Source organism: Strongylocentrotus purpuratus, unplaced genomic scaffold (assembly GCF_000002235.5).
Source record: "Strongylocentrotus purpuratus isolate Spur 01 unplaced genomic scaffold, Spur_5.0 spur5_scaffold_6, whole genome shotgun sequence".
NCBI lineage: Eukaryota > Metazoa > Echinodermata > Echinoidea > Camarodonta > Strongylocentrotidae > Strongylocentrotus > Strongylocentrotus purpuratus.
In genome coordinates, this window is record NW_022145612.1 from 57,649,978 (window position 1) to 57,675,834 (window position 25,857).

The 25,857-nt window shown below is 35.7% G+C and overlaps 1 protein-coding gene across 1 annotated transcript; it reads right to left on the reverse strand.

Annotated features, from left to right (window-relative positions):
- Nucleotides 1-367: 367 nt before the first annotated feature.
- On the reverse strand, nucleotides 368-24,133 carry LOC115919135 (mitogen-activated protein kinase 14-like). The gene is made up of 10 exons (XM_030972004.1): nucleotides 23,834-24,133; nucleotides 10,953-11,085; nucleotides 9,735-9,899; nucleotides 9,067-9,144; nucleotides 7,690-7,804; nucleotides 6,809-6,880; nucleotides 6,487-6,566; nucleotides 5,868-5,992; nucleotides 4,528-4,655; nucleotides 368-3,602 (listed from the first exon to the last, which is right to left on the reverse strand). Exons 1-10 carry the CDS (start codon nucleotides 23,956-23,958, stop codon nucleotides 3,547-3,549), a joined length of 1,077 nt encoding a protein of 358 aa, XP_030827864.1. The 5' UTR covers nucleotides 23,959-24,133; the 3' UTR covers nucleotides 368-3,546.
- Nucleotides 24,134-25,857: the final 1,724 nt, after the last annotated feature.

The window sequence follows — 25,857 nt, forward strand, 5'->3', positions numbered from 1 at the left end:
ACTCTTAAGGCCCAAGTGCTCAGCGACACATAAACCACGGTTTCTCAAAATGGCCAAAATGGAGTTAGTCTTTGTGTCACTGACCCCTTGATATGTATATGTTTTGGGGTTACAATAATGCATGATCTGTTTGGGGCAAGAAGGGCATTACTGGATCCTTTTACACAGGGTTAACGACCTTCTGGCTCTAAACTGACAATGTACCATTTCATCTTTCTTGTACGAGTGATATGTGAGGAATCCTAAATACAAGATATTCATATTATCATTGCTTTCGCCAAGCTACTGATGGCCAAACAAGCTAGATGACATGAGCACTTTATTGAATTTCAACAGTGAACACAATGATGCATAACATAGTTCAATATTAAAGGTATCCACTTATGTTTTAATAGCAGAATGAATATTTCATATACATTTAATTTGACATAACATGAACACACGTACAGACTTCTTAAATAATTACAATATTCATGATTGCAACAAGAACCAGTGTTAAGGTTGAATGCAGTTTGCTTTTTATATCTCAATAACTGGTTACATTATTTACAGCACCCAAATCCTGTAGTACTATAGCAACCTCAAAACTGCAATCTGTTCATCTAGTCTCTTTTTATGTGATCATCGGATTGATAAAATAGGCTGCCTGATTGTGAACAATGTTAAAATGACAATTCAATACTTTTTCTTCTTTATTCTTTATTATATCACTAATCAATTTCAAGTTTTTGTTGGAAAAATTGGGAAAGATAGCGAATTCTGATTGGTTTTCTAACTGATCAAAAATTACAATGGTGTAATTGTCTTATCCTATCGAACACTTTACAAAATAATCATTTTGAATTCATTATTAAATTAGATTAATTTATTAGAAAAATAGTTCAGTGATGTGTGTTAAAAGTCTAAAAGTCTAAAACTAGAATAGGATTTCACAATCTTCCAGTATCTCCTGTACGGTACATTACTAGGAAATTAACATGCCCACATAACAAATAACTCGTTGTGCATGTACGTAGTTCCTTTGTTTATAAGTTCAATCTATAATACGGGTCGTCTGTACTTCAAGGTACTATGTAGATAGATAAGCTTAATTCATTATTTTCATATTTAAACAGTAAACTTTGCTACAAGACTGACAAATTCAACAAGACTACCTCTCCAACCACTACCAGGACAATCACTTTTTCTACGAGAGAAACGTTCAAAAATGTTAGTGTAAGTCCATTTTCACTTATTGAAACATGGGTATCGGTTCCTATATTCATACATACATGTACATACAAAGCTCATGACTTAACACTATATACTATGCGACTTCAAAGATATTCTGGCATTCCAAGGATTTTTCTTTCTATTAACAAATCCAATATTCTTTCTTACATATAAAACAGCTAAATAACATTCCACAATATATTTACAAGAAGTGGGATGGTAACAATTCAACTTATACACATATATGTATATACATGTACATCGCTAGTGTAAAAATAAAACAGCATTCTGTAGCAGAGTTGATTCTATGATAAAGGCACAGCGAAATAATGAAGATTAGGAGCAAAACACAAAATAATCATACAAAATCAACATTGCTTCGTGAATTAATTCATCTTGATAGGGATAAGAAAAACATAAATAGGGGTATACACATAGCAGTTTGGGCATTGTCAGTGACCTTGTTAAGTGAAATGCATCATGTTTTATTTAATAGAGAATATTTTTCATCTGTTAGCTTTGTGATAACAATGAATTCCCGGGGATGGTGTATTTTTACATATGCTGCAATCAACATTCCTGCATCAGTATGCATAGTCCCATGACAGAAACAACTAACATATTAGGCAGTGTCAATACACTAGAGACAGATTGGCATAAGCACTCCCTTTAAGTACGATAGACATGTCTAATTATTCATGCAAAACCTAATTTTTACATTTCTTTCTTAAATGGATTCCAGTTAAGTTAAAAGTTAAGTATTGCTATGAAGAATGCAATGAATAATTACCTCTGCAGTAAGGAAATAGCAAGTAATTAATTGATAAAATTAAGTAGTTTATAATAATTATAAATCTAGTTCTAATTTTTTTTACTATTACAATTATTATTATCATTATTATTATTATTATTGTTGTAATTGTTGTTGCTGTTGTTATCATTATCATTATTACATAATTATCTTTAATATTAGTCATAATGTGATTTGTTTATTTAGAAGAAACTGACTGAAGTTAAAGTTGTAGAATAATGAGATCATTTACATGAATGTAACACTTACGGGACATGGAGCAAGCAAAAAAACATTCTAATATGCTAAATAATATGGCAATTGTGGCAAAAACATGCTGTTTTTACTTTCTATAAGATGCAACTCTCTATGCTTGAAAATATACAGACACTTTTTTGACATTATTTGCTTAGTACTTGGTTCAGAAAGACATGCTAAAAAGCCCACAAGCACAACAATTGATCACACTATTCTTATCTGAAGAAAGCGGCCGTATGCAAGCTGTGTATATACAAGTGAACCTTCGTGGTAGGAGCCACCACTACAAGACATGTAGACAAATGATACATTGATATGCCTCTACACCTATACACTCATAACATGTTATTGCAAAGTCAGTGCCATACCTGAATATTCTCCTATTAACCAATAACTAATAATTTTCATCTTTTTATGCACTTAATGTACCCATGGTGATGCTATTATACAACAAATATATTCATTGGAATATGGTACCAGTACTTATTTACCAGCTATTATACATGAAATATGTACCAAGAGTTTACATTGTTTTGAAGATATCAAGCTTTTTGGTATCTCAATCAGTTTTGCATCATTTATTAAGCTCAACCCTCCCCCCCCCCCCCCCACCACTCATTGTCACACATGGAAAAGGGGTAACCAAATCTCATCTGAGATTACAATTAAATTTAAGAATAATGAAGAATTTAATTTCAGGGCTTTTTTTTGTGTTTGTTGGTAATTGGTTATGTAGGTGGTTTTCATGGATACTAAATGGTCCCAATCAAACCCATTTTAAGTGTTAAAGCAAGAAGAAATTTCCACATGATTTTGTTTCAATTTTTTAATTATTTGATACTAGATGATGAACTGAGAAACTATCCTTACCAAAATCCCATCCCAGCCAATTCTCTTTGAACATAATTATTGCCAATGCTATACTACATTCAACACACTTCATGCTGATATAAGTATTTATATAATTTGACAAAAGAAATGATTTGTTGAACAGAAAGATCAACAAATGACACATTTTGGGTGGTTTTCACAGTAAAGATTCCTCTCGTACGTCTTCATCCACATAAAATACAAGTCTGTGATATGAATCTTGCTAATCTTCACTTTGACACATATCTGAGCTAATAAGTCATTTAATACACACTGACAATGGACTCTGTAATTATGCATGATAATCATATAAGCTCTCATAACATCAGTTTGGAGCCACGTTAACTCTTATACTTCAATACAGAGTTACTGCTCAAGTGACTTCAAACCGATGATTTTTTTAGTCGCTGATGTACTCAATCCATCGGAGCTGGGTCTGCAACAAATTCTGTTACTTCTTTCAAAACGCGTTCTACAAGACAGAGGAGAAAAGGAACAGGACGAGAGGTTAACAAAGCCTTAAATATCAAGCAACATTGGACAAGATACTAATACAAGATTTAAAGATTAGTATTTTTTTCAATGAAATTATTAAGAACTACATGACTGTATAAACACTGTACATAAGATATAAAGGTACAGAATTACGGCATGAAACCACATTCTTTAGTAAATACCTGCAAATACCTGAAAATTGCATGTCTGATATTTTTTTATATTCGGGCAAGAAACAGCAAAATGCTAGCCTTCAAACTGCTTAACATTTATTTCTTCTTGAGTGGCTTTAGGTTAACGGTTAAAATGAGCTATTTATTACGCCTGGCCTGGTAGGTTTTTTGTCAGCACATAACACATTTGGAACTCATATCAACTATGGGGACATTACACAAAAATTAAGAGTAAATTCTCTCTGAGATGTTAATATATACTTCCAATGCGCAAATCTGTGTTCGTCCTAAAAAACATATTTTTTCTGTAATTAATTCAGTACTCTGGTCCTTCCTAATCGTTTCTCTGGGATGCCCAAAGCCTATCGTTTTGCATATGGACAATAGTGTATAAGAACCTGTCGAGGAGCCTGAACTTAGGAGTGGTGAGGATGGCTCCATTCATCTATTGCGATCCTTTGATCCTCTAAAATCATCCCCTAGCATGCAACTAAGATTATTGCACTAAATTTGAACCGATAGCAAAACAATTCCTGCCGGGTAGCCTACAATTTGGGGCTAATTTGATTGATTCTTATGTCTCCATTCTTTACTGTAATGTTTGGGCCCTCCCAACCAATCCAAATGTGATGCTACGTGTATTAAACAAAGGCGTTTTTCAATAACTTTGAACCAGTTGTAAAATAATTCCTGTCAGACAGCTAGCACTTGAGCTAATACGATACTTACGTCTCCATTCATCTATTACGATGTCGCTGTTCTCCTGGCTATCATCAAACATGGCTGCGATTGGTTCATCATCTGGATCATGGTACTTAGACAGATAGGGGTGCTGAAGAGCCTGCTCAGCACTCAGCCTGCAGTAATTAAATAGATGGATGGATAGAAAGATAGGTAGGTAGATTGATAGATGGATAGATGAAAAGATAGATAGATCAATAAATAGATAAGAGTAATAATATAGGTTAATGACACCACCACCACCACCACCACCACCACCACCACCACCACCACCACCACCACCACCACCACCACCACCACCACCACCACCACCACCACCACCACCACCACCACCACCACCACCACCACCACCACCACCACCACCACCACCACCACCACCACCACCACCACCACCACCACCACCACCACCACCACCACCACCACCACCACCACCACCACCACCACCACCACCACCACCACCACCACCACCACCACCACCACCACCACCACCACCACCACCACCACCCTCCTCCTCCTCCTCCTCCCCCTTATCATCATCACATAATCATCAACATCGTTATCATCACCATCATACTTACCATCATCTAAGGGCATTCAGCCAATCTATAGTACTACTTAGTTTAGAGTACAACTGCATATTGCTATGAAAGCCAGATTTGACTGGGCACCACAAAACCATTAAAAATTCATATGGTGGGATTTTCATTTAGAGCTCAAAAAAGGCAACGGTCCGGATGGTTAAAGTATAGATTTTTGTATTTCCTGAAAGACTATATGTACTAGGTAATCAACTTTTTGAAGCACCAAATATTCTAAAACCTGTATTTTAGGCAATTCTATTGTGTAGATGTTTGTCTGTCTTATCTCGAGTTGCTTGCATTGATTTTAATTCATTATGATCCTGGCTACTGGCCCCATTTTCATTTCCTATAACTGTATAAATAGATCAAGCTCTTGCATTCATACTTAGTCAAAATAAATAAGAGGATACTGTAGTTAATTGGTGTGCCAAGTTTCAGGATTTGATAATCCCTTTGCAAAAATCCCTTTGCTCCAATCCTCCTTTTGTCATCTTGCACAATACCTTGTGGATCAGAGTGCTTAAATAGACTACAGAATTTTCTCTAAATAAACATTCTAAATAAATGGTAATTCTTCTCCCTTTTTTACTTAGTTAGAAACATCCAATTGGGATGATTTATATATTACTTCAAAGCAGAGGATCATCTCTTTTAGAATCAGATCCAAACTAAAAATCATATCAGAAGACTTGTTGGTGGTTTTGTGATGCTTGGTCACACATTAAGAGATTAAGGATAGATGCCTACCTTCTGTCCTCATCCAATTGTAGCATCTTCTCCAGAAGATCGACAGCCTTGCGACTGGCCCCTAGGAAGATAGTGCTGAAGTCCCTCTTAGGGTAAGCAGCCATGCTCATCAGGTATGTCTTTGCCTGTTACCAAAGAGATCCACATTTTTAGCACATAAGGCCTCATACACAGTCAATGAGTATTTCTTTGCTATGCAAAATGCCAAATTAAGCTAATGGCTGCAATGCACTTAGAAGCAAATTCTCAAAATTGTTTTTCATACTACTCAGCAATTCCCAAAACTCTATGGAAAGTTTTTGTCCATGTTTATTTCTTTCAAGATACATGAACATGAACATGAACAAAACTTTATACAGGCAGTTGCAAATGTTTAAGGTCAGACATATAAGATGCACAAACTTGAAAGAAAAAAAAACTGCAACCAATTAATTATAGCAACTTATTCATGTTCAAATGACAAAAGATGGTGCTTACACTAGCATTTGGATATCCTTCATAATTACAGAGGCATCGCATGAAGGAAGGGGGGGGGTAGTTTTTTTGGATGACCACATCTTTTTTATCAGAAAATGAGCCATGTACTAGGTTAAACAACTACAGAAGATAAACTACTTACACTCTCACTTGCAATCTTCTGTAAGAAGGTCTCGTCTGGTTTCCCTGTGATAGCAATGATCTTATTCAGTTGGTCTATGTCTGAATATTAAAGGCTGTTAAGGAAGTTATATTGCAAGTTTCAAATAAAATGCCAAGATAGATATCTTGAGTAACACCTCCCAATTGAAAGTCTCCAGGGAGTCCAAATTAAAGGCATTAAAGGAAAATCCAATCTTAATTAACTTTCTAACAATTCTAAATTCAATCAGAGAAAAATCAGAGAAGCATTCTGGTGAAAGATTGAATGAATTTTCAATTTTAAGTGAATAATAAAAGGATACGATCACACCCTGGGAAGAGGGTTTTCTGTGTGAGGAGCTCTGCCATGATACAGCCTACGGACCAGATGTCAACTGTAGAGAAAACAAACATGATTTCATCATGAAACAAGATTATATTGCGGTAGAGGTGTCGCAGTCTAGTGGTTTAATCACTTGACTGGAAATGAAAAGAATGTGGGTTCAAGCCCTGATCATTATTAAGATTAAAGAATAATCCAAATCAACCCGATCATTCCAATATTGCATTCAAGATTATCATCGCCACAGAAGACCATATGGAACCTGAGAAGCTAATACACAATCATACTCCATCAGCAACAGCATAATCTATGTCAAAGGTCCGATGAAGATTGCACAACATAGCAAGTTAAAGCTAATAACAACAGATATATATTTTTCTACCCAATGTGTAAAAATAGTTATTTCTCAATGTTAGACCTAGATCACAAATTAGATAAACCTCTTCTGTAATTTTTAACAATATCAGTTTCGAAACATTCATAACTTTAAGGTAATGATTGAGATCAGGTTTAAGCCCTAGGATTGGGGTTAAGGTTAGGGTTACTTCAAGGGAGGTGGGGAATTCTCCAGTTGCTCCCAAATTTATTATGGAATTCAAACTTGCATTATATATAACAAATTTTATTTAACAAAACCCTAGAGTTTTACAAATTTGTATGTTTAAAGATCTACAGATCTTTGTGCAATAAACAGTTATGATTATTTACATGTGGGACTGCCTTTAACATCACCATCTGAAAGAAGTGACTCAGTTTTGACTCAAGGGCTGTAAGAGTTAGCTAGCATGCAAAGACAGAGCGCTGATAGTTCCACTAACAACATCCCAAGACCACCTGTTGACAATGTTGTTATCAACGTACCTTTCTCAGTGTAGTGCATCCAATTGAGCATGATTTCAGGTGCCCTATACCATCTGGTAGCTACATATCCTGTCATCTCATCGTCTGTGCTACGTGCTAATCCAAAGTCCAGGATCTGATAACAAGAGAATAACAACATTAACCCATGGAATACTGTTTCATGTTGGTTTAAAATGTATTCTTTTATAGACTCCACTGCAAGAATAAAAATATTCAAAGTATTCACCAGGGTCCATATTCATAATACCTTAAGACTAAGCTAGTTGTCAACTAATTACATTCTCAAGCAACATTCACGTAGGATGATCGAACTGTATTTCAAGATTTTTTCCAAGTAATACCATACGTGAAAGGATGCTTATAATGGTGTTCAAAAGCCTCTGAAACTAACTCAGTCATTTTCCAAGGAAATCCTAGCAATTGGTTGTTACATTCAATAGCCCTACACACTCTTTTGTATGAATGTATCTGGACTGGAATACACCTCAGCTGTTTTGTTTGAGTATTTCAAAAGGTAGCCTATTCAACTGTGTGACACAATGATTGCATATAAACACCTATATTTAATACATCATAACATTGTCATACAAGGGTTTACAGGTGGTCAGTAGTAGTGGTGGAGAAGAAAAAAAATATATCATAGAATCAAACTAAATTTACACTAATTCTTCAAGACTACGGATAATTTTCTGCCCATAAATTTGGTTTAAAATATTTTATGACCAGATGAAAAGCGAAAAAAGACAGTAAAATACAACCAGACATCTTTAGCATATGTCAAAAACAAAACACATGCTTCTTCCTTATGTTTGGCTGTGCTTTTAAAAAAGGGTAACTTTCAGCAAGTTTTCAGCAAGTTGGTACAGATTTCCCAGTCCTCACAACCCACCAATTGCTTTATTTACCATAAAGAAGTATTTCCAGCCAGTTATCAACATTTGTTTCATTGGAAAAACTAAAAATTACCTTTAATTAACTCACTGAAAACCTAAATGTAGGATATTTATACTTTCTCGTTTCCTGCGTGCATTGGCGTGAGATGTAAAAAATTGACCTTCATTTGCAAAATTGATCATAACAAACATTCCTGCAATATATAATTAAAATGGCAGTTACCAAATCTGGACATAATACATAAATAAAATGGCAGTTACAAAATCTAGACATATTATAAACTACTTTGCAGAATTCAAATTCAAGAAAGAAAAGGAAGACACAACAAAAAATAAAACAAAGATGGCGTACAACTACACAGGAAATTAATTGAAATTGTAATGCATGACCAGCTTTACACAGAACTTAATCAATGACTTCTCCTCAATTTGATTAGTTATTTTGACTTCACTATAAAGCCTTTTAAGTGAACATTCAGCTTACCCTGAGTTCACAGTCTTCATTGACAGCTATGTTACTGGGCTTGAGATCTCGATGAATCACACCAGCAGAATGGATGTACTAGGAAAGAAAGAAAGAAAGAAAGAGCAATAAATGGTCGGTCTAGAAGGAATACATGGAAAACATGGTGAATAATTTTAGGTCCACTATTATACCTACTATTATACCTCTGTTCTAGGTTAAGATTATAGAGTGTTTGGTAGCAAGCAAACGATTGGTAGCCTTTACTGGACATTCCTCTTAAATAGTTACACTGCGCAGTCGAACATATGCATCATTTAAGGAGGTGATGCAATATGAGAACATAAATATATATATATATATATATATATATATATATATATATATATATATATATATATATATACAGATGTATATATATATATAAAATCATCTTTTTTGCACTCTCCTTTTTGCAACCAGAACTATAATTATCGTTGACAACACCCTGATCAACTACCTACTCACCTTGACGCCCCGGAGAATCTGATAGATAAGGAACTGGACATGGTCGTCAGAGACACTTGATGTCGACTTATCTTACTCAGAACAATGTCCTTATTATTGAATATGAGGATATATTCAACAAGTTTTATTTGAATTTACTTATTGTGACCAGAACTAGAACCCTGCTTAAATAGCACACTTACCTTGAGGCCCCTGAGAACCTGATAGATGAGGAACTGGACATGGTCATCAGAGAGTTTCTGACACTTGATGATGTTGTTAAGGTCGGCTCCCATGAGATGGGTCACCATGTAAACATCTGAGAAGTTGACTCGGTCAGGGGTGAAACAGTCAAGCAGGCTGATTACCTATATGACCAACAGAGTGTGATGTAATCATCAATGACAGAAAACGAGGAAGAAGAAGGAGGAGGAGAAAAAATAAGAAAAAGAGGAAGAGGAGGAACAGAAACAGGAAGCTCACTATGTCCAGCGTGAAGCAATCAGCATTTGTTGATATAATGATCATACACACTACTTACTATAAATGAAACTAATACACGTACATGTGTTTTTAAAGAAGTTGTATTAGTAGAATTTCAAGCTGTACAAGTCAATGTAGTACTAATAGTAAACAAAGTGGTAGTATATTTAGGTAGAAGCAGAAGTATAAGAAATAGAATTAGTACAAGTTGAAGAAATGTGTAGAGGTGTCGCGGTCGAGTGGATACGTCACCGGATTGTGGATCACAAAGTCGATGGTTCGAGTCCTGCTGCGGCACTAATGTCCTTTGGCAAGACATCAATCTACATTTGCCACACTCGACCCAGGTGATGCAAATGGGTACGTGGCAGGAATTAATTCCTTGAAATGCTAGAGCGCCGTAATGTCAGCCATGCTAAAGGTAATAATTGTGAAGTGCCAGGAGTGTCAAGTCTGACAGATATGAGCGCTATACAAGAACCCACTATCATTATCATTATTAATTTAAAAAATATGTTGTAGTTAACATAGAAGTCTCATCTGTAGTAGAAGTACAATGAATAAGAGAATAGGGAATATTTGGGTGAGATGGGATGGGGTTGGGGTTGAGGGTACGGGGTAGGAGTAGAGGTCAGTTGGGTAGGGGTCAGGGTCAAGGATTTGGAAGGAGTAGTCAAAGCTGTAGAAGTAGACATATATTAGAAATAATAGAAGCAGTATATCAGAAATAGTAGTCATAAAATTAGTATAGAACTATCCCACCTTTTCAGAATGCTTTCTAAAGCGATAATTAAAGTTGGAGGTGAGAAAAACAATACAAAACAAATTGACACAGCAGAGGTACATGTCTCTGTGTAAACACACTGCCACAGATAAATTTACAGTGTCTACTGTTTATAAGTGCTTACATGTATCACACAAAGGTCAAAACAACTTACATTTTCATGTCTCATATGTTTGAGAAGGCGTAGTTCTCTGTAGGTCCTCTTGGCGTGTATGACTGTTTGGAACGGTCTGGACAGCTTCTTAATGGCTACCCTCAAACCTTTCTGCCGGGTATCTTCTGCCGCACTGTGCCAAGAATGAAATGATAAAGATAATGTTTTGTTGGTTAATCAATTGGTTCAAGAATAATCAATGTTTCTATAACATCCTGCAGCGACCAGTGCTCCTATATTCCCATCAATAACTAAACTCAACTGCAACTCTGAACTAAGAGTCTGAACCCACAAATATGAGACCTAACAAATTTAAAAATCAATGCCTGATCACATGCGACTTTCCAAGACCAATGACCTCCTGCTAATTTCTGATCTTGCCACCAATATGTTCAAACTATTAAAAAATCAAATGTAAACGAAATTTAATTAATATAAATATTCTATTATTGAAAAACTTATGGATATGACACACGTTTAAAAAAAGAATTATTGTAAAGTGTACATGTACTGAGAAGTAGTTTCAACATTTTTAAGTCAATGTCAATCTTTAACAAAAGCATTTTATAATTTTCATATATCATGTTCAAATTGGTAATGGTTTCAAAACAAATGTCTGATCATTTTATCTACATCTACATGTATGTTTATGTACATTAACTACATGTAACTAACACATCACCGTAAACATTTAGTATATGAACACTTGACAGACAACTAAATTATTAATAACATTTAAAAATTTAAAGTATGTAAAAATTTCATTTGTCCTGACAGCGATTTAGCGATAAAAAGAATATGCACCTGATTAGTACTTGATAGCATTAATGTAACACAATACAGACTAACTGTCATAAAATATCCACTTGCCGTAATAAATGGACAACTTTATAGTTTACATATACAAGTACATTCTCATTTTAATTTGACATAGTGAAAATAAAATCTGGGATTCAAGAAAGAACAAGACAGGGTTCAAAACTCACAGGTGCATGGGACACATGGGCATCAAAATCTAAGTCCAGATTGATGGACCCCAAAAATTTCATAAATTTGACACGTACATGTACATTGTACAAAGACTTTAACATTCTCAATTTGGACCTCCTACAATGTAAATGTGCAGCCCCGCTTTAAGGTAACAAAATGGCAATAATTTTTTTAATTAAAAAAAAAAAAGGGTTTACCTTCAGGACTCATGTGAAATAGTATCCCAAGGAAATGGTGATACAAAGTACAGTACTACACAAACATAAATTAAATAGTACAATGGTACTTTATGTACATATGATGTAATAATTAATTTACGATTGTAAATTACCAGATTTTGGACCCATATTGTCGAAATCACTGTTATTCATCTAATGGCCAATTTCATGGAAAACTTTAATCTCAAGTGCAGCATTTCCCCATTCTCCTACATGAACGTTGTCTCCATCTCATACATGCAACAGATAGAGATTCACATATTGGTCATGCATGCACTGCTCCATGACTCATGTACAACATCCCCCAGCTACAAGTATATTGAGACTGAGTTAAGCTCATCAGGCATGGATTGAGGTTTGATATATCTAGAGTTACATAAAGAGAAAGGAGACCCTGCCTGCATGGATGTTATTTGGTTAGAGGTGCCACCATCACACAATCTATCCCGATTCCCTTTCCACCTGCCTCTCTCTCAAGTCTCAGCTTCGGTCAGAATAATGCATTTCAATTGATACTACTGTCAATAGTTTAGTCTGGTGATGCAGACACATTCTTGTTTGGTTCGCTGATGAGTCAGCCATAGATGAAAGAACCCGGCTGCTTGAACTCGAGTCTCGATTTAACACTAAAAATCTTTATGTTTATTGTTTTACTTTATGTGTCCATACAAAGAATGGCTACATCAATCTTCCCAAAATAGGAATGAGTGCAAGCATTATAAAGTTTATGTCAGAACACAAATTGCTGAATTGTTGAAAATTATCATTTTATCACATAGTTATAGAGCCATAGAGCCATGGAGAACAGCATTGTCAGGATATGGAGGTTCTTCAATAGGCTCAATATTACCTTGAATTCCATTCAGATTTATACAGTAAATCAACTAAGACCTTGTAATTTCACTGACATCACTATTACACATTTTGCATTCTTTTCAAGCAATTACATTAATTACACTATAAAGCTACATTATGAGATCTTATAAGATGTCCTCTGATGAGATCCAGAAGGGTGTTAACACTAAGGTACATACAGTGTTTTAAGGTGTAATGCCCTTCTGGCTCTCAGCATACAATATACAGCAAGGTGGTCCATAGGTATGTCTTCATCAGCTCAAGATTACCAAATAGCCCGAGATTTCTGATTTGAAAAATTAAGCCTGAAGGTACAAATCGCGTCTTCATCAGCTCGAAACTCGAAATTAGCTCAAGATATTTTGCTCAGCGTTCGTGCATAGTGCGAGTCTTCGGGCTGGTGAAGACGCACCGGACAAATACTATAGCGGGATATTTGCCAAATAGCGGGATATTTGCCAAATAGCGGAATATTTTGCAAACTAGCCCAAGATATTTTGGGATGATTATCTCAACCAAATATCCCGCTGATTACAAGTGCGGGCTGATTGAAGACGCAAATTAGCTGGATATTTTACGATCGGGATAGTTCAAATAGCGGGTTATTTAGCAATCTCGAGCTGATGAAGACAAGGCCTCATGAGAGATTTTAACATGTAACAGGTTAAAGGTCATTCTCAACATAATTTTTTTGGAAATCTTAGCCCTGAAGTTTGCTTGAAAATGCTTCAAATATGACTCAGATTGGACCAGTTCACATCACCCTTCCAAGAAGCAATTTTACATGTGTGAATTTTGCTTTTTGGACCACCCTGATATTGTATTACCGGTACATGTCTGTGGAGAGCTAGGGATGCTAAACAAGGCCCTACATGTACACAATTTCAAACTGGACCATTATAGATGCTTAAACTCCATTCCAGATTCTGGACCTCATTGATTTCTTAAATTAGAGTAAATTTAGCCTTATAAAATATAAATAAATACAGAGCCCATACAGTAGATGTCAATCTAGACCCCTGCATAGATTATACATGTAGAAGTTAATGTGGAGCAGAGCTTTTTATTTTTAATAAACATACTTACATGTTGGGTGCTGCTCATGAATTATATGTACATGTACCTGACTACCTATATAGCTTACATGCATTAGCAGTATACACAGGCCCTAACTTGTGCATACATCTGTTATTATGAGCATACTAAGGAAAATAGTTATGTGCTTGTAGGCCTATAAATGTATAATATTTCCTTCATAATAGTACAAGTACCTGTTCTTTAACATTGTGTGAACTTTGAAGGGCATGATGGACATATTCAAGGACATGTTATAAATTAAATTATCATTTGGCTAAATTCTGTTGAAAGTAATTTATGTGATTAAAAAACAACCATTATTTGTGACCTACATGTACAACACTGAAAACTATTTTACCATTTGAATTGGAGCATTCAATCAAATACCCTTCATGCAAAATTCAGAACAAGCAAAGTTAAAAGTCCAAATCAATAATCATTAAACTCAGTTTAATCGACAATAAAACGATAATGAGTCCAAGATCTACCAAGTTATCCCAATTCCAACCTAGAAATAAATTTAAACCTGAGTTTTTTTTACATGGCAGTTTATCACTTTCTAGTTTCTATTTACCAGTAAAAAAATATAATAAAAAGCAGACATACTGTAGCAGCAAGATAAATTTATGAGACATTCAAACTTTAAAGTCATATTTGCAGGGCTCTTTAGAATCTATACAATATGTTAGTTGCAAGTACTACTGATACTACACACAAGTAGGTTGCAGGCAGGAAGTGATATAGTCTCACCTCCCTGCTCTGATATTGTATTTGTAAGTTTGACCATTATGGGTTCACTTGATTCCCTTTGCAATATGACTGTAGCACAGGTATGTCCATGTAGTCTAAACATGTAAGATCCATGGTTCTACATGAATAATTGAAACTTTGTTTAATGATAATATAACATGAATGTTAATAATAATGAGCATACAATTAAAATTAAAATGACAGTAGTATTATTATTAGTAGTAGTAGTAGTAGTAGTAGTAGTAGCAGCAGCAGCAGCAGCTCCGTCAACTTATATTAATGTACAGTCACTGCACTGCATTTCAAGGAAATTTTTTACCAGGTATACCACTAACCAACTACAACTGGATAGAATCTGGTAAATAAATCAAGATTAATCTCATTAATCATGTAGCAGGAATCCATTAGACCACAACAAAGATGTTTTCTGAACATTCATTAACCCTATTACGACAATCATTCCATATTTTATGGTTTGGCTCTAGAACTTTTGAATCTGAGCCCTACAACATGTATGCAAGATGCATGATTAGAAAGGGAACAAATATCTGCATCCATCTGTATCCATTTTTTAAATATTTTAAAAAATATATTGCGTTTGATACCAGGGATTTTAAAAAGGAAAGTAAGCTTGAAAAGTCTTAAAGGGGAAGTCCACCCTGAAATTAAGTTAGTTTTAATAGGAGTAGAAAAATGAGAGAAACAAGTCAGTGAAAGTTCTAGCAAATTCCGATTAAAAATAAGGAAGTTAGGATTTTTGAAGTTGTGATCAATCAAACACAAATTGGCAACTCTATGACGTATCATGCGAGCTCAACTTCCATTTGCTCAGTACTAAAAAAATCTAAAATTTTCATTTTCCCTCAAGAAAAATTTCAACCATACATGCACCCTAAATATAATAATTGCAAATATGTTTCTATACTCCCCCTGCAAGGAACAAATATATATTCCGTCATCAATAACGAAGAAAACATGATTTTATGGAATGTTATGCACAAAGCAAATGAAGGAGAGCTCGTATAATAAGTCACAGAGTTGCCAACTTGTATTTGATTGATCACAACTTCAATAATTCATAACTTTCTTATTTTCATTCAGAATTTGCTCAAACTTTCACTCACCTGATTTTCTTATTATTCTGCCTCTATCGAAAGAAACTTATTTTGGGGGTGGACTTTCCCTTTAAATTGGCAACATGTTGCGAGGTTAAAATTCAACATTCTCAGCCATATATATATATATATTGCTATCAGAGACATTACATTTAATTTTAACCACATAGCAATAAAAGAACAATATTATTGCTGCCAATTCAAAGAACAATATATGATCAATTAAGGCCCCCCCCCCCCCAAAAAAAAACATGTTTAGCACACTGCCTTTTTGAAAAATAGGAAGGAGGCCCCTTTTTTTTCTTCAAAATGGCCGCTCGGTACATTTTCCCTGACAGTCAAGCAATTTTTCAAGATGGCCGCCAGTATTTTTATTTTTTATTTGTTAAAATCAGAAACAGATCCATTTTAGCAGTGTTGTTCATGTTTTTTTTCTTTAAAAAAAAAAAATTGAAGAAAAAAAAAAGAGGCGGCCCCCACAAAGGAAGCAGGCGGGGACGCTAAACATGTATATTTGTTTTAATGGCCTAAGCCCTAAAGATAAATGCCATCATGAAAGGTTTTTTATGCTGAGCAACAAGCAGTGTTGTGTCTTGAAAATAGAGACTAGCTTGTGACTGCATTATTATTGAGACTGAGGTACTCCTTGGTGTCTCCTCCAACCACTCCACCCTCGGCTAGCAGAGGCCAATCTTTTCATCTCTCTCATGAATCATAGGTACGGGCCCCAGGCCAGGGAAAGCCTCCCTATATTAGCTCCATCACCGAGCAGCGCAGGAAATACAAGTGCTTGAATCACATGCAATGTTCCTCCTTGTAGCTAGGGCAGCACATGTAGAGGCATTTTGGAATGCCTTGTGGGAAGATGTTATGAAATAAAGTGACATGAATGTAGGCTAGCTCGTCAAGTCAATTTAAGATGCATCTGGTAGTTGATGCAGATATAAATGTGTAAATTTATGTGGAGGAATTTGCCATGTACTTAAAGGTACATGTACATGCATGCAGGCCTACATGCACATGTACATGCTATACACGTACAACACAGTGCTGGTAAAGCCACACGTACAGTATATTTACAGATTCTTATGAGACCTTTACACAAACCATTTACCGGTATCACATGAATAATGCCTCAGTCAAAGGCTCAGAGTTCTTTATTTCATTTTTGAATTTGTGTTTTGATTATTGGCATCAAATCTATAAAAGAATTCATATAAAATGTTAATAGTCATTTTATTTTTTTAATCATTGCAGTTTCCTTGGGGAGCAGAAGACGTCATCAATATGGCGAAGTACATGATGTAAGGTCTCTTTATTGTACTTGCAAGATGATATTATTTGGCCTACAGCAATGCTTTTTATATCAAATGAAACACTGTTTTATTTCTATGTCATAATAATGCTTCACAGTCAAGAGGTTAATTCCCCTTTAAACTTCATATTACAATGAGATTTAGAGGTCAATCACCCTAGCTCTACATGTACTTTAATCCCTTTAGCTCTAGTAGAAACAAGAGAGACATAATCATGAGAATAAATTCACTCTACACAATGCGCGATGAAGAATCTACTGGTACATGCACATGATACATCCATACACTTTTTATATCCAATATTCATGCATCGTTGAATTATTGATATCAAAATGTAGTACCGAAGGCCTCTGACATTTCTTGCAAATTGATGATAAAATTTGGTGTAAAGCATACTGTTGAAATATACATGCTTGGATTCAATGTGATTTATTAGTCCTCTTTGGTGTAGGGCCTCAAACTAGTGGCTGATAAAGGGGGTTATTCTAGAGACAATATGTATGTACAGCTGTATGCTGGTGAGGGTACAAGCACATTCATATGATACTAGTTAGTGACTGCCTGTATGGAAAGACCACCTGTCTAGAGAGACCACATTTCTTTCTTATCAGTGTTTCTCATCAAAACATTTAATAGTCCATTCAGACTACCGGTAGTTAAAATTTATATGAAACTCAAATACAGGTAAATAAATGTGGTAGGGCCTACACAAAGAATCTAGCAAAACGGGTAGACAGACTAGATACATCGTTCAAAGAAACACTGTATAAAAACGGTAGTTTTATAAGAGGTCAACTGACATGAAAGCTAGCCAATTGTCAGTGCATGCTCACGATAAGCCCCGCCCAGTTTAACAATTTCCATATATGATACATGTATGATCTTCAGACTACAACAGATCCTTCATTTCTTATCAAGTTTTCATTCAAAACGATGCAAACATGGATTTTGCTATACCTGTAGGACGTTTCGTTAATTCGTTACGAGACATTTCTATATAATATGATTTTCAGAGTATAAAAACATGGTTTGCTATCCTATAGCTGTACAGTTCTGGTATGGCTAGGGGTCAAAGGAAGCTTTATACTTCCCCCTCCTGCCTATCAATATTTGTGTCTCCCTGACATGGTCTTTTCACACAGGTTCACTGTATTAGTATTTGTCCTGAGGTGAATGAAAGAACTTTGAATTTCATCATTTCTTTGAATCAAATTTTTTAAATTGCTTACATAGTCATTCAAAATCATTTCAAAGAGTACACTGTATTTTATAAAATTAATTTAATTTAAAGAAATAATCTTTCTAAAAGGGATTTCCTATGATAAACTACTTGAGTAAAAAGGGAAAAAAAAGGCATCTAACAACATTCTCCCCCTTTTGAGTAAGAAAATTGGGAAAATAGGGGTAAAATCGGGAGGATAACAAAATTAAAAAACAAGAATTAAAAAAATATATAGTGTAGGGGTCAGAAAAAGAACATGGAAGCAACTTTGGCTGAGTATTTCACATCTGTGTTGAGAGGAAGAAGGACATGACACATATGACTCACTCAAAAAACATCCTTCTGCATATATAAAAAAAAGCAGGCTAAAGCTATACTTCCTGAAATAGATTAACAGGTTGCTACCGGTACTTGAAAAGGAAATACTGGTATTTTTACAAACTACTTTACATGTACATGTGTACATACAATCTTTTTTTTAATGATGGTCATCATTTACTTGTTAATTATTGTGTTTTGATTTAGAGATAAATTCTTAATCCATTTCCACCTTATGCTGAATATCTCTGATCGCAATTACTTGTATCCCCGATCATATTTTTTTTTACAATTGATGCTAGATTTTGTCATTGCTACAATGGATTTTGCTACTGTACAGGCCGAATTATTAAGCAAGTCATGAATATGATCCTCCGTGTACTACTGTACAATGTACATTGCAGAGGCTCTACATGAACATGTAAACTGCGTACATGTACATGTACACTGCGTACATGTAAACTGTGTACATGTAAACTGTGTACATGTACACTGCGTACATGTACGCAGTGTACATGTACACTGCGTACATGTACACTGCGTACATGTACACTGCACACATGTAAAATTTGTACAAGTGCACAGGAAGTTAAGTGAGAGTGTGAGTCTGTGAGAAGATGCATTATTTATTGATAATCAATCCAATCTATTCCAAATCATAAATTTATCACCAAGGTAGACAAACATCAGGCTTGTGTACTAGTACATGTATAGCAATCAAACAAAATATTATAGGCTTGCCATTGACATGCAGATGGCTTCTTTACTCAGCAACCCATATTTGCAATAATCAACTGATCCATGCACCTCCACCACCGAATAACTCCACCATTTCATAATCATCATCATCGTGTCCCTCAAAACCTGATCAGACACCTGGTCATTCCCTCCCACATATGACGGACATCGCACACTGCCTTTGGAGTTCGCTAGTAGTAGTAGACTCTTCATTATTCTCATACAAAGCACTGAAATCGATCAAGAATTCAAGGAAAAATATCATAGTTTGATACCAGAGTGATTGCACCGAAGCCAGTGTGCAATGTCCGTTGGGTATGGGAGGAGGAGATTTCAGACGCATTTTAGGTTTTGTTTACCTGCCTCTCCACTCAGGGTTATGGGTGCCAATCAAGGCTACATGTATTGTAGAATGTAGATGATATCAATATCATATTTCATATTGTTAAACGTATTAGACATCTGAGCAGGGCAATTTTTAAATGTTATTGCCCACTCAGCAAAGTCGATGGGATTTTGTGTGTTATATTCGGGTCAATAATAAGACACAGTTAACCAACGAAAAACTATTATTGCCCGATCAGAAAAGTCAAAGGCAAAATGCTTGTTAAACTAGCTGGCAATAATTAATGTAGAGCCAACATCCAGGTATTTTGTCATTTTTATTGCGCATATATTACGCGTATGAGAACCTGCACACTTTGCGCACACTCTATTGTGACGTAAAAATCACACCCAAGGCACACTGTTTGCAGCGTATCAAAAATGGTGACATTCCAGTCAAACCTCAAATTTGCACGATTTCTTCAGTATCTTTAACAGGTTATTAAAGTATTACCTAAGTTTGAAAAATTCTTATTTTCCTCATATTTTAAGGTACAAACTTGCAAGTTGTACTGAAATCTTCATTGATGTTTCTATTTTATGTGTGTACCTACAGTACATGTAGGCTTAGTTTGCGTCAATTATATGTGAAGTGCATCATTTGCATTTAAAAAGCATGACATGTCAGTTTGTTTATGTAAGATTTTGTATCGTCAACACTAAGCCCGAGTCAAAACGTTTAAGCGATGGTTAAACGACCGTATTCATCAAAACCGTTTAGCATTTCTTGCTCCGTTTACCGTAAATCTCTATGTAAAAGACGCACCTCTATTTGGGGGGCCAAGGGGGGGGGGGAATCATTTTTTTTTTGTTCTTTTTTTGTTTGTTGCCGACTCTGAAGCCAGGTCCATGTTAAAAAAACCACATGGGGAAGGACTTTCATTTAACTGCAAAGTGCACTTGCAGGCGCCGATTGGTGCTTGTGAACTTGTCACAAATAATAGTAACAATGTCGTTTTTAGAAGAATGTGTTAGATCATTAATGTAAATTAAAAACAGTAGAGGACCTAGGATAGAACCTTGTGGTACGCCGTGTAATAGAAGAAAAATTGGAGGAATTATTATTATAAACTACATATTGAGATCTATTATTAAACCCCGTCTTAACCGAAAAATAAAATTGCAATGTCGTCCGGACGCTGTCCGAATGACATTCTACCCCCTTCCTGTTAAGAAGCATCAATCGGGGTAACGTCCGGACAATATCGAGGTGACACCAAGGTAATTAAGTTTCACCCTAGTAGATAACGTCACAGCGCGCACAAGCTGATCGCGATGAGGCAGGTGCGGTTGTAACCTACTCAGGTGAGGTCAGAAAACAATAATTGTTGGCAGGATTTCGTTGCCCGTACAGAGATCTAAAAACAATGATTATTAGCAATACTTTGTTGCCCGTACAGAGATTTAAAAACAATAATTATTGGTATGACTTTGTTGCCCGTACAGAGATTTAAAAACAATAATTATTGACTAGACTTTATTGCCGATATGGACATCTGAAAATAATAATTATTGGCAAGATTTTGTTGCCCGTACAGAGATCAGAAAATAATAAATATTGGCAAGATTTTGTTACCCATACGGAGGTCTAATAACAATAATTGGCGGGTCTTCGTTACCCATACAGAGATCTAAAAACAATAATTATTGCCAAGACTTTGTTGACCTTAAGGAGATCAGAAAACAATAATTATTGGCAAGACCTAATTGTCCATATGGAGATCTATTGCGCTCTCTGCTTAAATGTTTAAACGCTCGAGCGAATTGGCCAATGGGAGCGTGTTAACTCACTGAACAGCGCCCAGTGCGGACAGTTCAACATGCTTTTATGAACATGATACAAGACATTGTATCATGTAGACAGTAGACCTAGATCATTCTGCAGGAAACCTGCATTATTTTTATTTTACATGTTTAAATATCTTTAAATATATCTTATTACCCATGCCAGACAGTTATTTCATTCTAAATAATTCCACAAATTAGATTGAAAGCTAGGCAAGTATAGAAGCTACCGGGTAGATCCTTTAATTTTAAAGAAGTCCACCATTACCAAAGTAATCATTATCAGTAAACTTTTTTTATCAAACTTAAAACTCAAAGATATCTCAGCTCAAATCCACTACACTACATTGATATAGTGTCATAGTAGGCACTTCAGTCAAGTGACAATTTGCTCGGACAACTCTCAGAGGGATGTGCCCATTCACATATGTACGCAGTACACAGCTCGCAAGCACTCCCAATGCGGATCTATTTGCATCGTGAACATCCAATGATCCAAGCCTGACCAGACTTCGGCTAACTTTCAGAAGTCGCCAAAAATGAATGCTTGTCTTCTCGCTTTGGTACTGAAGTAGACTTGGGACTAATTGACTGAACACATGAAAAATGATGTCATTTTAAATCGTATACCTTCCTTAGAACGTCTTCTTGTTTGGGTGATATCAGTCTTGCAGTTCGGAATTTACGACGATAAGAAGGAAGGCTTCTCACGAAAGTGAGAAACGTTTTAAAACACTCTTCTAATTTTGCTCAAACATGGTGGCCCGAATTCACAAAGGAGGTTTGTCGACAGACCTTGGTTTTCGTACGTCATATGACGCGTTTTTACGCGGTTTTTTTCAAACCTGGTTTGTAAAGAACAAAAGGAGGTCGACAAACCTCCTTTGTGAATTTGGTCCGGTAAGTAAAAATGCACAGAATTGGCAATAACTTGGCTTTACCTGAAGCAATTTTTAAAAATTCAAACTCAAAGTTTGCGTTCATAATAATAATATTCAGCTTTTATGTATCGCTTAATACATCTCGGACGTCTCTGAGGGTGTAACAGATATACTATTACCCCGGTCATTGGATTCAGTGCTTGACCGCACACATTGTGTGCATAATCTCCACTCCCTGGGGGCATTCCAGCCAGGCGTTACTTGACGTTCAAAAACTGTTTGACCAACAATGTCGGTCGCATCCTACCGGGTACCCATTTTAACACCTGGGTGGAGAGTAGCAAGTGTAGGTTACTAGGTAATAATATCTTGCCAAAGGATATTATTAGTGCTGTGCCGGGATTCAAACCCTCGACCTTCCCATCTACAGTCAAGCGCCTTAAACCACTCGACCATGGCTGCTTCTTCAGCAGTGTTCAGCCAAACATCATTTAAAGATACTAGACGTAGACTTATGTCCCTTTTGCAGTCAACATCTAATTCTGTTGAACTTTGCAGGAATTATGAATATGTTAAAGTTAAGCCAATGCATGTCCTATCTGTGAAATTTAAATATTAGCAGTGTCCTAGTATTCAAATTATGCAAGGAAACCTGTTTTAAGTGTTTACCTTCTAGACTAGAGTACTTCCACTAATACCAGACTTCACTGTCTGACAGTCTATAGTCTAGAGTGACTGACTCACCTGACTGACATCTGTTTTTCTTTGGTAAAAACATAGAGTCTACATAAAATGAGCTGTACAGCTACTACTACTGCAGGCCAGTACATGAGCATTTGTCTACATCAATAACTTGTAATGGCCAAAATGAAAGTAATTGAAATCTTTGTGTAGCACAAAACGTAAGACCATACGGTAAAAGGGTCTGAAAATCAGACTATTACTTAGGTGATTGCGGCTAGTAAATATTCATTTATGAATAAAACACAGCAATAATCACTGAAACAACATAAACAACGCAATCACTTAAGACTAAGTCAAATCCATTTTCAAGCCCTTTCCGCTTTCGTATCGAGGCCGAGAAGTTCTGAATTTGTTTGAGATTGTCTTTCAATTGCTGTTGGAATTTAACCTTTTAATTTTGTTTGGCCTGCAAAAGGGTATTGGGTGTTAATAAATAAAATAAAAGTGCCTAGTCATAGTGAATCAAATATTTTACACCTTCAACTTACCATACTTGCCCATACGCTCCTGAGCCCACAGGTTCCAGTCGCACATACCGATTGGGGACTTCCCATATCGTTTTATTGAGTTCAATGTGATGGAAGTCCTCTGGCAGTGAATGAAAAGCAGACATTTTTATTGTGAAAAACAGAACTTAAAATGACACACCAGAGCAGAACAAAAGCCAAAAGAATCTACACCATTAGATACCCCACTATAAGTGGTACATAAAGTGTATATTTTCGCAGATTAATGTGTTTTCCTCCCTTTCTTTCTGCTCCGAAACGTTGGGCTACAGAGTACCTTTAGCGCCGCAAACTGAAGTTATCGATCAAAAGTCTATGAAACGTGAGTGTTCAACCGTACCGTGCGCGTGGAATAACTGGGATTTCCCTCACGTAACGAGTCGAGCCATGCCATCGTTTGTGAACATTTAATTTTAAGTCAAACCAGAATACCATTTAGAAAGTGCGATCAGCTGTTTCAAACCAAAGAAACTAGGATTTGTTAACACATTTCTAAAGTTTTTTTAAATTTTTTGTAAGAATTCAATTTATAGATTTTCATTGATATAAACTGTAAATTTTGCAGACATGAACAGTGCTTGGATGCACCGTTTACGGTTAGACTATGATGCATTGAGTGCTTGCACTCTGATCAAGGTAGAAACTTCGAGTCCGAGGTAATTATGTTCATTAATGATAATAATAATATGTTCATTTATATAGCGCTCTCACACAAGTGGTTACACTATTTGGTATAAAGGTGGGAAGATCATTGAATTTTCCTGATATAAATGCCTTTCAATGTGAGATTATCCATTTTAAACCACAACAACAACAACAATTCTTTGCCCATTTCTGACTGAGATTTTAAGATACTTGGACAAAGCAATTTTTTAAAGATAACTTGTTTTAACAAATGGGTACCAATAATCAAATTGCATAAATGCGATCGAGTGCTTCTCCCCTCCCCCTTTTTTCACAACACAACTTCATGACTGATGGGGCCCTTGGATCGAGGCTTGGTCACTGAAAGTCGATCAGAACACAGTCTCATGAAAATTTATAGGCCTACCGAACCTTGTTCTTGTGATCTGCTTGATTCCCAGGTCGGAATTCCAGTTGAAAACCAGTAGGCAACTGGTACCAGTTAAAACCAGTAAGTCAACTGGTACCAGTTGAAACCAGTTAGATTCAACTGGTTTTTAATATGGAAATTGAAACAACGCTAACTGAGACCAGTTGATTTACCAGTTCAATTACCAGTTGATTTACCAGTTCAATTACCAGTTGATTTTTCAGATGATTATCCAGTAATCAATCAACTGAGAATCAATAATCATTATTAGCATCTGGCCACCAACTTGACCACATATACTAACTCTTGCAATTACCCCATCACAATGATCATTCGAAGTAGATTACAGATGTGTATTGAGTGATTTGACATATACTGTTTGTGCATACATATATACAAATTTATACACTTTATTTCTGGTTAGTAATTACATATATATCAATATATCTCATTTTACGTCTTAAATCAGATGAAAAACATGATCAGACATGTGTAATATATTTGTCAATAATTAACTAAGAAAATGTAAATCACAAAATGTATGTGCATTGTCACATTTGCTTGAAAGATCATGATAATTATATTTTCTGTGAAAACATGCAAATCATGAATATTCATAAGATACATTGAACTGGTTTTTCAACTGGTAAATCAACTGGTATTCGTACTGGTTTTCAACTGGTAAATCAACTGGTAATTATCTACTGGTTTTCAACTGGTAAATCAACTGGTAATCATCTACTGGTTTTCAACTGGTACTCATCTACTGGTTTTCAACTGGTAATCATCTACTGGTTTTCAACTGGAATCAACTGGTAATCATCTACTGGTTTTCAACTGGTAAATCAACTGGTGATCATCTACTGGTTTTCAACTGGTAAATCAACTGGTAACCATACTGGTTTTCAAATGGTAAATCAACTGGTAATCATCTACTGGTTTCAACTGGTAA